This window comes from Microcaecilia unicolor, chromosome 8, assembly GCF_901765095.1.
Source record: "Microcaecilia unicolor chromosome 8, aMicUni1.1, whole genome shotgun sequence".
Classification (NCBI taxonomy): domain Eukaryota; kingdom Metazoa; phylum Chordata; class Amphibia; order Gymnophiona; family Siphonopidae; genus Microcaecilia; species Microcaecilia unicolor.
The window spans coordinates 232,886,257-232,897,241 of record NC_044038.1 but is presented as its reverse complement, the minus strand read 5'-3'; the positions used below and the strand labels follow the sequence as shown (position 1 = coordinate 232,897,241).

Below are 10,985 nucleotides of genomic sequence, written 5' to 3'. Positions count from 1 at the left end.
TAGCCATTAAACTACTACACAATGCAAGCTATTGTTTCAGTAGATGAATGGTTTTAATATGATTGGTTTTAAAAGATCTTATGTTTATCATTGTTAGAAATAGTCCATCAGGGAAAGGGATGGTGAATAAGACTGAAAATATTATAATCCCTCTGTATTGCTCCATGGTGGGCTTGTTTATTTACATGTTCAAAGAATTCTATGAAGTCACACTTTCCCTATTAGCTCATCCCTATTAAGTCATGTTTATCCATCAGGGTCTCTGCTCTGCCCCAGTGAGGAAGAGCTAAAGTGGCTAGGGCTCTTCAGCTTGGTGGCTGAGGAGAGATATGATAGAGGTCTAGAAAATAATGAGTGGAGTGGAAAAGGTAGACTTGAAGTGAATGCCCCCGAGTATTTTTGGAAAGAGTAAATAGATGCTTGTTTACTCTTCCCAAAAATACTAGGACTAGGGGGCATTCAATGAAGCTACAAAGTAGTAAGTTTTAAATGAATTGGAATTCGTTGCCAGAGAATGTGGTAAAGGTGGTTAGCTTAGCGGGATTTAAAAAAGGTTTGGACAGCTTCCTAAAGGAAAAGTCCATAAACCATTATTAAAATGGACTTGGGATAAGCAGCATAAATTGTTTTGTACTTTTTGGGGATCTTGCCAGGTATTTGTGACCTGGATTGGCCACTGTTGGAAACAGGATGCTGGGCTTGATGGGCCTTTGGTCTGTCCCAGTATGGCAACACTTATGTACTTATGTACTTGGGATTCTGAATGGAATCTTGCTGCTCTTTGGGGTTCTACATGGAATGTTGCTACACTTTGAAATTCTGCATGGAATCTTGTTATTCTTCAGAATTCTAGAATCTTGCTACTCTTTGGAGTTCTACATAGAATGTTGCTACTATTTAGGTTTCTGCCAGGTACCTGTGACCTGGATTGGCAACTGTTGGAAACAGGATGCTGGGCTTGATGGACCTTTGGTCTGTCCTAGTATGGCAACACTTATGTACTTAAGCTCTCTTTTGAAACCTGCAGTCCTTGGGTACAGTGGTGAGAGATTGCCAGTGACAGGTCTGTAGTTTTCATATTCTAGCTAGTTTCCTTTTAGATAACGCATTAAATAAGTTTTTCATCTATTTTATTGCTTTCTGTGTTATCTTATTTTGAGTCTCTTTCATCTGTGCAAGAATTTTCTTTCTATTGCTTTTTACTTCTCCTGGAATTCTGTGAGCATTTTTTTGTGCAATTTAGTTAGTTTGAGATTTTTTCCTCTTATAAAGGTTTTACTGATCGCCTTTAACAGCTCTGGGAATTCTTTGGTATTTCTACTTATGAGCATGTAAAGTAGTTAAACAAAGAGATTTACGGCCAAGATGTCAATATTCCCAAATCTCCCTGTCATCCAAACCATCCAACCTTCTGGCTTTAGCTGGGCTCTTTATCTTTATCTATAGGTATCGGGCTTCAAGTGCGACTTGTGCTCCATTTTTTGCAGTTTGGATTTTAGATTTTGCTCTTGCCTTTTTTCAGTAGTAGCTCAAGGTGAGCCACATTCAGGTACAGGAACTATTTACCTGTCCTCAGAGGGTTTACAAAAGAAAGCTTGTATCTGAGGTAATGGAGGGTTAAGTGGCTCGCCCAAGGTCACAAGGAACATCAGTGAGAGGAATGGGATTTGAACCCTGGATTGCCCTGCTTCTTAAACTGCTAGGCTACTTCTCAATGGCTGTCCTGCTGATTCATCATTATGAATTCATGGCTTGCCATGACCCTATTTTTGTAGAACATGTCTTAATACTGATCAGTTAACAAGACCTGCCACTGCCCCTTAAGAACACTCCCTCACAGTCTCAGGGCCACCTTAAACCTCCTAGTTCCGCCCAAGGGAGGAAGTGACACGGGAGTGGTAGAGCCAAGAGGGCATGACCCAGGAAGTATAAAAGGCTGGGCCAGAGGTAGGTTAAGGAGGTCCAGATGGAAGCAATGATGCTTACTGTACTTGTCTCCACCCAACAGCTAAGCAACCACAACCATTGCATTCAGGTAGACCAACTTGGAACCTGGAAGACTTTCTGTTTTGACCTGGCTGGCTGCAGGCCAGCCGTGTGCCTGCTAGAGACTGTGTTAGTAACTCTGGATCCAGAGACCAGGCCAGAAACTAGTAAGAACAGCTGCTGAAAGACATTCATGTATGCTGTGTGGCCCTGCAGGAGCAGGCCAACCAAGGACACTGTTATATGCACAGAACTAACTTGAGTGTTGATTGATCCCTACTTGTGAAGTGAAAAGGAACCCTTTCCAGATACCTTTAATAAATATTGTTTTTTTTTTCACTGCACTTTGCTGAGTGTATGTGGCTTGTCTTACTTGGCTCTACGGCCAGCCCTCACTCACGGTACTACAAATTGTGTCAGCGGTGGGATCAGAGCTTACCCTGCCAGAAAGCTGGAATCCTTAGCTCTGGGCCTTGTAGGACTGCCACGGGCTAAAGAAATTAGTGCTGCTCTGAGAGATAGGGACCCTTTTAAGAGTTTAGTAAGAGCCAAACAGGCACGTTTTTATTTTGTTTTGATTGTTGCACAGTGCATGCTGCAGGTGTGGGGAAAATACGGATAGACTGCTCCAGCCCTTGTACAGCAGGCCTTTCAACAGAGGCAATGTGAACAGCAGTAGGCATTGCAAGCTTTGCAACACCTTGGCACATGTGACTCAAGCGTTACAGGCCCGCAGGATGCAAGCCGCGAACAAAAATGGTACCGAACATGATCTAGACTATTTCCTCATGAATTTTGAGAGGAACGCTTGCTCATCTGATTGGCCAGAAGCATCAGACAGCCTAATTAGCAAACCCTCTAACTGACTGCCTTCCATAGCTGCCAAGAGGGGGAGGGGCAAAATTTTCCAGGCCTCCAGGGGGGGGCCCGGCACAGGGGTCTCTCTCTCCTGATGGGACCTGGGTGATCGTGTCCCAGCAGGAGAGAGAACTCCGGCGCCGGGCCCCCCACCCCCCTTTGCATTGCCTGCCTAGCAGCTGCTGGGTCTTCAGGCCGCACAGGCTCAGTTTTGAGACTGGGCATGTCCGACCTGAGGAAAGCAGCCGCAGGGGCAGGCAATGCTGGGCAGAGGAAGGAGCAGCGCTGCCTGCAGCTGGCAGGGCCAGCCAAGGTACTGCGGGTGGGAGGGAGGGGATGGCGGTGATGACGATTCTGCCCCGGGCCTGGCTCAGTCTCTCGGTGGCCCTGCTTAATTCCAGGATGTCAACTCCAGCAAGACAGCCACTTATGGAGTAGTGAAGACGGCAGGCTTGCACACAAGAAGCCTGGTGGCAGCAATTTCAAAAGGGGTCTATATAAGTACATGAGAATCCCCAAAGTTTCTTTTACAGCTCAAGGAACAGCCTGGAGATTGCTCCAACCATCCAAGAAGCTGATTACTGCCTTTCCCACTGCCTTGTTTTCAGCCAAACACCCTTTGCAACAGCTCAAGCCCTAGGGCAGCCAGATGGCAGCGGGAGGGCTACAATTCCCAATAAATCAGAAACAGGTCTGTGCCAGCAGGTTGGTGGAGGCCAAGTGCCATCCAGCAAGGCCATAATGTACTAGGCGGTGGAATGTTCGGGCAAGTGCCTCTGGATTTTGTAGCTGTTTGAGTGGCAAACTCTGTGATAAGACGTGGGATGGGGTGGGTCTGAGTGTTGGATGATGTGTGGGATTAAACATGCTGAACAAGCCCTCCTCTGCCCTCATTTACCGTGTCTGTTTTATTTTATATACAACAAATAAAGCTGAGGCCCTAATACCTTCCTTTTCATTCCTGCTTGCGAATGGTATGGGATACAATGCCCGAGGGGCTGGTGGTATGGCCAGGAGGAGGTGGAGGGGGCTGCTAGATTTATTGCAATTGTTTGAAAACTAACTGAACCTTTCTAAATGTATAGATTTATGGGGCAAGAACCCGTGTTTGATTGCTTTTAGGGGGTGGGGGTGGGAAGGAGAGAGCTTCCTTTTGGAAATTTCAGTCTGAAAATCGATTTCCAACTGGAGCTGCTGCTAAGTAAATTATGCGCCGTATAGAACATTTACAAAAAAAAAAGAAATGTCTGGAAAAAATTGATGGGGAAAGAGACAGATGGGCATAGAAGCTCACCCAGTTAAAAAAAAAAAATTGATTTTGTGAGTTTAATTGGGTAGAAAAAAAATTATAGTTCTTGTCGTTTCTGCAGCGAGAAATAGCTTGTATGAATAGAATAAATTGAACGCTTCTTTATTGACGGGGAAGCTGAAAACAAATATTGAATTTCGTAACCAGAACAAATGCGGTAAACAAGCTGGATTGAGTTTATTGCTTTATCTGGGTCCCTTCACTTTATTTATTTTAGTGATACGCTATATTTCTTTGCTAACAGGTCACGTGAGCTGCAAGCCCTCCCTGCTTCTCTTTCGTTCCAGCCCGATCCCGCTAGAAACTTGTCCGTATAGCTTTAAACGCGCCAGCTCGGTGGGGGCAAAAAAAAAAAAAAAACCACCCCAACTTTGCAGCTAAATCAAGCACTCAGATCCCTCCGCCTGCTTGGAGGCTCCGGACTGGGACGCGGCACTGCCAGCGAGGACAGCGCCTTCCGCCCGAGCGAAGAGTTCTGCAGTCTGGCAGCAGGGAGCCTGGCTGGAGTGGACAGCGCTCGGTGCTGAAGGCAAGGAGCGCAAAGCCTCCCGGGGGTCCAGGGTGGGGGGACACTGGGACTTTGCTGGGGTTTTTTTTTTTTGCTTTTTTTTGCTTTGGTTTCTGCTCCCTCATGTGAGACTGCTTGGGACCAAGATGGGAGCTTTCGGAGTGACCCTGGGGATCTTACACTACCTCGGACTTTATATCCAGCTGAGTGTCTCTTCCAGGCAGGGTGGACACCCACAGTGGGAGAATCACATTTCTACAAATGGTAAGCTTAGAGCAAATATCATTTTTACGGTGATTGGGGGGGGGGGGGGGGAGAGAATAAGCTCCACACCAGGCAGTAACATTTTGCTAACTCACTTTAAGGGCGTTTTAAGTGTCTCTCTCCAGTATACAATCAAAGATCAGGCTGTACCCACCAGGAAACACTACAGGAGTCTCTGCTACTTGTTTTATAATCATTTATAGTTTGAAGACAAAATACCAAATTAAGCAGTTTAAGATTACTTCTTGCTAGCCTTTGAATGTGTTAGAGAGGCAGGATCAGGCTTGTGCTACTGCTAACTCCCTGTGTCACAAATGAACCAGACGGTTGAAAGAGCTGGCCGTCCTTTCCTCTAGGAATCCAAAAGAAGCCACGACAGGGGGAAAATAGCAGGAAATGGAGATGTGGGAGAAAATTGCAGGCAGAAGGCAGCCGACTCGGGTCTCTGCTCTTGCCTCATTTAACCAGGTCTCAAGTGGCAATGTCTGGTTTTATTCTTCTGCTACTGGAATTTAACTAAAAGTAGAAAAAAATAGAAATAAACCTCCTCAAAAGCAACACTGACTGATCCTGTCTTTAAGGAGTACAATGTTGCATGAGATATTATGAAGATTTATGCTTGCATAGGCCATATTTCAGTAGAATGTAATGTGCTCATTCTTCACCTATTCGTTTTTCGAAAACAGGGAGTTACACTTTTTGTCAGGTGGCTTTTCCTAGCTCCTGTTCTGTGCAAGCAAGCACTAACCTAAGCGGGTCTGCTTTTAATATGAGAGAAATTCTGTTTGGTCTTTCTCCCTTTTTCTGACCGTCTCGCCCTCTTTGGGGGTCTTTTTTTACTAAGGTACACTAGCATTTTTAGCTCATGCAAAAATCATATGGCACTAAATGCCAAGACAGCCATTGAGCAGCTCGGTGTTTAGCACCAGCTGATTTTTAGCTTGATTTGTAACTTGATAACTGTCTCTTAACCAGTGATGCCCAGGGTGGGGTATCATCAAAACACTGCAACTAGTAACATAGGTAATAAAATCCCTTGCATGTCACATTTTAATTCTTTGTTTAATTTAGTTATTTGTTGCATTTGTATCCCACATTTCCCCACCTTTTTGCAGGCTCAATGTAGCTTACATTATGCCGTAATCGGCATTAACCGATCTTGGTATGAACAAATACAAGTTGCGATTAATATCAAGATGATATTATGGTAGAGTGAGATACACGTATGGTAGAGACAATTGGGGAAAACTTAGAGGGGGAAAGGAAGGGTTAGGGTATGTCCGTTACGATCTTTGGTTAAGTTGTGTCGCAGATGTCCAGGTTTTTTATGTTGGGTTGGTGGGGTATGCCCTTCTGAACAGTTCTGTTTTTTAGTGCTTTCCGGAAATTCGTGTGGTCGAGTGTGGTTTTTACTACTTTTGGTTCTCTTCCACTGTCTCTGAAATGCCTTTTCTGTCATATTCTGTCATACTCTTCTGCACTCTCGGGTTTGTATATGTATTCTCGCTCTTCTTTTTGTATGACCTGAGACTGTCTCTAGTAACAGACAGTGAAGGAATGTCTGCATCTCACTTCCTCTGTTTGGGTCTTAATTCACAAAGGCAAAAGAAGGGTGAGGGTGGGGGTTCTGCAGTTAAGCCTAGTCTCTCCCCCCTCCCCAGTTAACTTTCAGTCTGCAAGGCCTGAGATGTTGATAATTGAATGCAGTAGTCATCATGATTACCCCATCCTGAACAATCCTCTAAAAACGAATAACTGGATATCATACTTTTATACAATAACTTTAAATGCATAATGAAGAGAATTTCTAACAGGGTAAATTGGATGTGTAAAAACTGGCCACCCTTCCTAACGATAAACTGCACACTGACAGTTATTTGACTTTGAGATCGTTTTGCAAAGCTGCGGTAGAAAGTGGCCTTAGCGTGGCCATACACAGGTCGTTCTGGCTGATTTTCCAAATTAATGGCCGTGCACCAATGTTGCCCTTATGAAAAGCTGGCACGTGAGTCTTTACCGCCACCTGTTTCGTAGATGGTAAGGGCTTATACACTTATCCCAGGCTAATCAGTTATCACGCGGCAATGTAGCTGTGATAATTGATCAGCACAGATACGCCCCTCTGTAATAAAACAAGAATTAATTTTTAGCATGTAGTTTGCTCACACACATTGCTAAATTACCGCGGGATGCCTCAGCCTATCCCACAGTAAACCCTTTTTTAGCCACGGTAATAGCACACTAGTACCACCGCAGCTTTGTAAAAGGACCCCGTTTGCGAGGCTATCAAAACCTAAGTGCAACTGTTCTTTCCCTCCCCATAGAATCTGCTGCCCCAGGCAACTGCCTGATCTGTGCAGTGATTAAGCCAACCCCACTTGAAACCAAAACTATTTTTACACCATAGCAGGCATAAATCTCAAATTCATTCCTTTTCCTCCCATGAGCAGGGCTATAAATCCTGAGAACCTACAGTGGAACCGGATTAATAAAGTGATGATGTGAAATTCAATTGAAGGCAGAAATCTGTGGGTTCAAGGTCTTAGTATTAAAGGCTCAAAGAGTTCTGGAGTGGGTATAGAAACTGGGCATTTAAAGACCTTGTATGAGAGGTTACACAGTTGTTAGTGAAGCCAACTTTTCTACACTGTAATTGAATAAGATAACGTGTGCATTGTGAAATCCCACTTTTAGAATCCTCAGGGTTTATAGACATTGTTTGTATATAGCACGCTGACACTTCACTGTAAATATCCATGCTATAATCACTGTGGAGTCCCACGGTTTCTCAGATATGACAAAATTCAGCTGAGAAAAATCCTATCTGTTCTGATTGTTGGTAGTTATAAGATATATCTGTTGTGTCATCACTAAGCTGTTAGTAAACAGCAAAATATCTTACTGCATGGTTGGTTACATGGAGGGGCAGAATCGAACGGAGACGACCATCTCTAAGGGCGCCCATCTCTAAGGACGTCCCGGCGAAGGGGCGGGGAAACCCATATTATCGAAACAAGATGGGTGTCCATCTTTCGTTTCGATAATACGGTTGGCGACGCCCAAATCCCAACATTTAGGTCGACCTTAGAGATGGTCGCCCTTAGGTCATCCTTAGAGATGGTCGTACCCGGTTTTCGGCGAGAATGGAAACTGAGGACGCCCATCTCAGAAATGACCAAATCCAAGCCATTTGGTCGTGGGAGGAGCCAGCATTCATAGTGCACTGGCCTCCCTCACATGCCAGGACACCAACCGGGCACCCTAGGGGGCACTGCAGTGGACTTCATAAATTGCTCCCAGGTGCATAGCTCCCTTACCTTGGGTGCTGAGCCCCCCAACTCCCGCCCAAAACCAATATTCCCAACTGTACAACACTAGCATAGCCCTAAGGGTTGAAGGGGGCACCTACATGTGGGTATAGTGGGTTTGTGGTGAGTTTTGAAGGGCTCCCATTTACCACCACAAGTGTAACAGGCAAGGGGGGATGGGCCTGGGTGCACCTGGCTGAAGTGCACTGCACCCACTAAAACTGCTGCAGGGACCTGCAAACTGCTGTCAGGGAGCTGGGTATGACATTTGAGGCTGACATAGAGGCTGGCAAAAAAAATTTTTTTAGGGTGGGAGGGTGTTAGTGACTACTGGGGGAGTAAGGGGAGGTCATCCTCGATTCCTTTCGGTGGTCATCGGGTCAGTTTGGGCACCTTTTTGAGGCTTGGTCGTGAAAAAAATGGACCAAGTAAAGTTGGCCAAGTGCTCGTCAGGGACACCCTTCTTTTTTCCATTATCGGCTGAGGACGCCCATTTGTTAAGCACACCCCAGTCCCGCCTTCACTACGCTTCCGACACGCCCCCGGGAACTTTGGTCGTCCCCGTGACGGAAAGCAGTTGAGGGCGCCCAAAATCGGCTTTCGATTATGCCGATTTGGGCGACCCTCAGAGAAGGACGCCCTTTCCCCCCATTTGTGTCGGAAGATGGGCGCCCTTCTCTTTCGAAAATAAGCCTGATAATGTTGCATGGATCACCATGGCACATCACACAAGCAGGAATAGGGTGATAGAATCAGAATGGACCCAAAAATTCGCCAGAAGAAGCAGATCAGCAGTGAAATATGATGGTTTTAGTTTAACTAGAGAAAAAATATGGGTACAGAACTGTGAGCAATACTTTTTTTTTTTTTTTGAAAAGCCTTTTCAATGTTTTCTATCTCACCAGGAGCAATAATTGCTTCCTTTGCTGATGCAGTGCATAAATTTTGCTGTCCACACAGATTTCACTGTATTAACTCCCTTCTGGAGTCATCGTACAAAGAGAAGTGGTCAGTCAACAGACACTAGGACAGTGGTTGAGAATCCACAAAGAGTTCCTCTGTTTATTCCACTTTCCAATTAAAAAAAAAAACGATAGGCACTTATATTTTTCAAGAGGCTTGAATGCATGGGTAAGAGGGGTTTGCACTCCTTATCAATATTATAGGAATAGTGACCAACAAGCATGTGTAGAATAAAGATGTACAGGCTAAACATTTCAATTAAGTTTGTTCATACAAATTTTTGTTTTAATATTTTTGTCTCAGAGCAATTTCATAAATAGTATGTACCGTTTGTGAAGAGTGTTGTCATTCCGGAAGAGGCTTAAAACAATGCTCTTCCCATAATGAGAGTAAGGTTATTAATGGCTAGAAAGAACCTTCAGTGTATTTTGGGCATGTTATCTTTATGGTAAAGTTTATAAAGATTTTTTTTGTTACATTTGTACCCCGCGCTTTCCCACTCATGGCAGGCTCAATGCGGCTTACATGGGGGATAAGTGACTTGGCCAGAGTCATAAGGAGCTGCCTGTGCCTGAAGTGGGAATTGAACTCAGTTCCTCAGGACCAAAGTCCACCACCCTAACCACTAGGCCACTCCTCCACTGTTACTACTATTTGAGATTCTACATGGAATGTTGCTATTCCACTAGAGGTCGGCCCTTGCAGATCACCAATGTGGCCACGCAGGCTTCTGTTTCTGTGAGTCTGACGTCCTGCACGTACGTGCAGGACGTCAGACTCACAGAAACAGAAGCCTGCGCAGCCTTCTACAATAGCAACATTCCATGTAGAATCTTCAATAGTATCTATTTTATTTTTGTTACATTTCTACTCTGCGCTTTCCCACTCATGGCAGGCTCAATGCGGCTTACATGGGGCAATGGAGGGTTAAGTGACTTACCCAGAGTCACAAGGAGCTGCCTGTGCCGGGAATTGAACTCAGTTCCTCAGTTCCCCAGGACTAAAGTCCACCACCCTAACCACTAGGCTACTGGGGGGGGGGGGGGGGTTATCAACGTGGGCTGAATATGGGGGAAGGATTCGTGACATGGAATGTTGCTACTCTTTGGGATTCTGGAATCTTGCTATTCTCTGGGTTTCCGCCAGGTACTTGTGACCTGTCGGAAGCAGGATACTGGGCTAGATGGACCGTTGGTCTGACCCTGTATGGCTATTCTTATGTTTTTACTGTTAAGTCAGGTTATTTCACCATGTCGGGTTATGTTAGCATAGGGTCCCATTTTATGTAATGAGACCCTGTGCAAAAATAACTTGATATAACAGTGGCCCACGTGGATAGTTCCTTCCTGAATGTGTTTGGAGGTCTATTGTTAGCGAATGATTCTTTCATTTTTTTTTATATTGTGAACGGCTGTGAAGGGCTTTTTAGCCATATTGATGATTATATAAGTTTTTAATAAATGAAATGAATAATATGCACTATTTCATCAAAGGAAACCCCCTGAAATGTTGTTTTCCCCACTGTTTCAGTCTTAAAATGACACAAAACGTTTCGCATATCATTCAAACGAAGGCACAACCCTAGTGTATAACCCACTTGTACTACTACTACTACTACTATTTAACATTTCTAGAGCGCTACTAGAGTTACGCAGCGCTGTACAATTTAACAAAGAGAGACAGTCCCTGCTCAAAGAGCTTACAATCTAATAGACAAGTGAACGGTCGGTCCGATAGGGGCAGTCAAATTGGGGCAGTCTGGATTCACTGAACGGTAAGGGTTAGGTGC

The 10,985-nt window shown here is 44.7% G+C and overlaps 1 protein-coding gene across 1 annotated transcript in view; it reads left to right on the top strand.

The window, feature by feature from the left end:
- The first annotated feature begins 4,677 nt into the window (after positions 1 to 4,677).
- Positions 4,678 to 10,985, top strand: part of VSTM2L (V-set and transmembrane domain containing 2 like) — a 112,768-nt gene continuing 106,460 nt past the window's right edge. Inside the window, exon 1 of the mRNA XM_030212851.1 lies at positions 4,678 to 4,925. Within this exon, the coding sequence (XP_030068711.1) occupies positions 4,808 to 4,925 (118 nt within the window). The 5' untranslated portion in view covers positions 4,678 to 4,807. The remainder of the gene's footprint in view (positions 4,926 to 10,985) is intronic.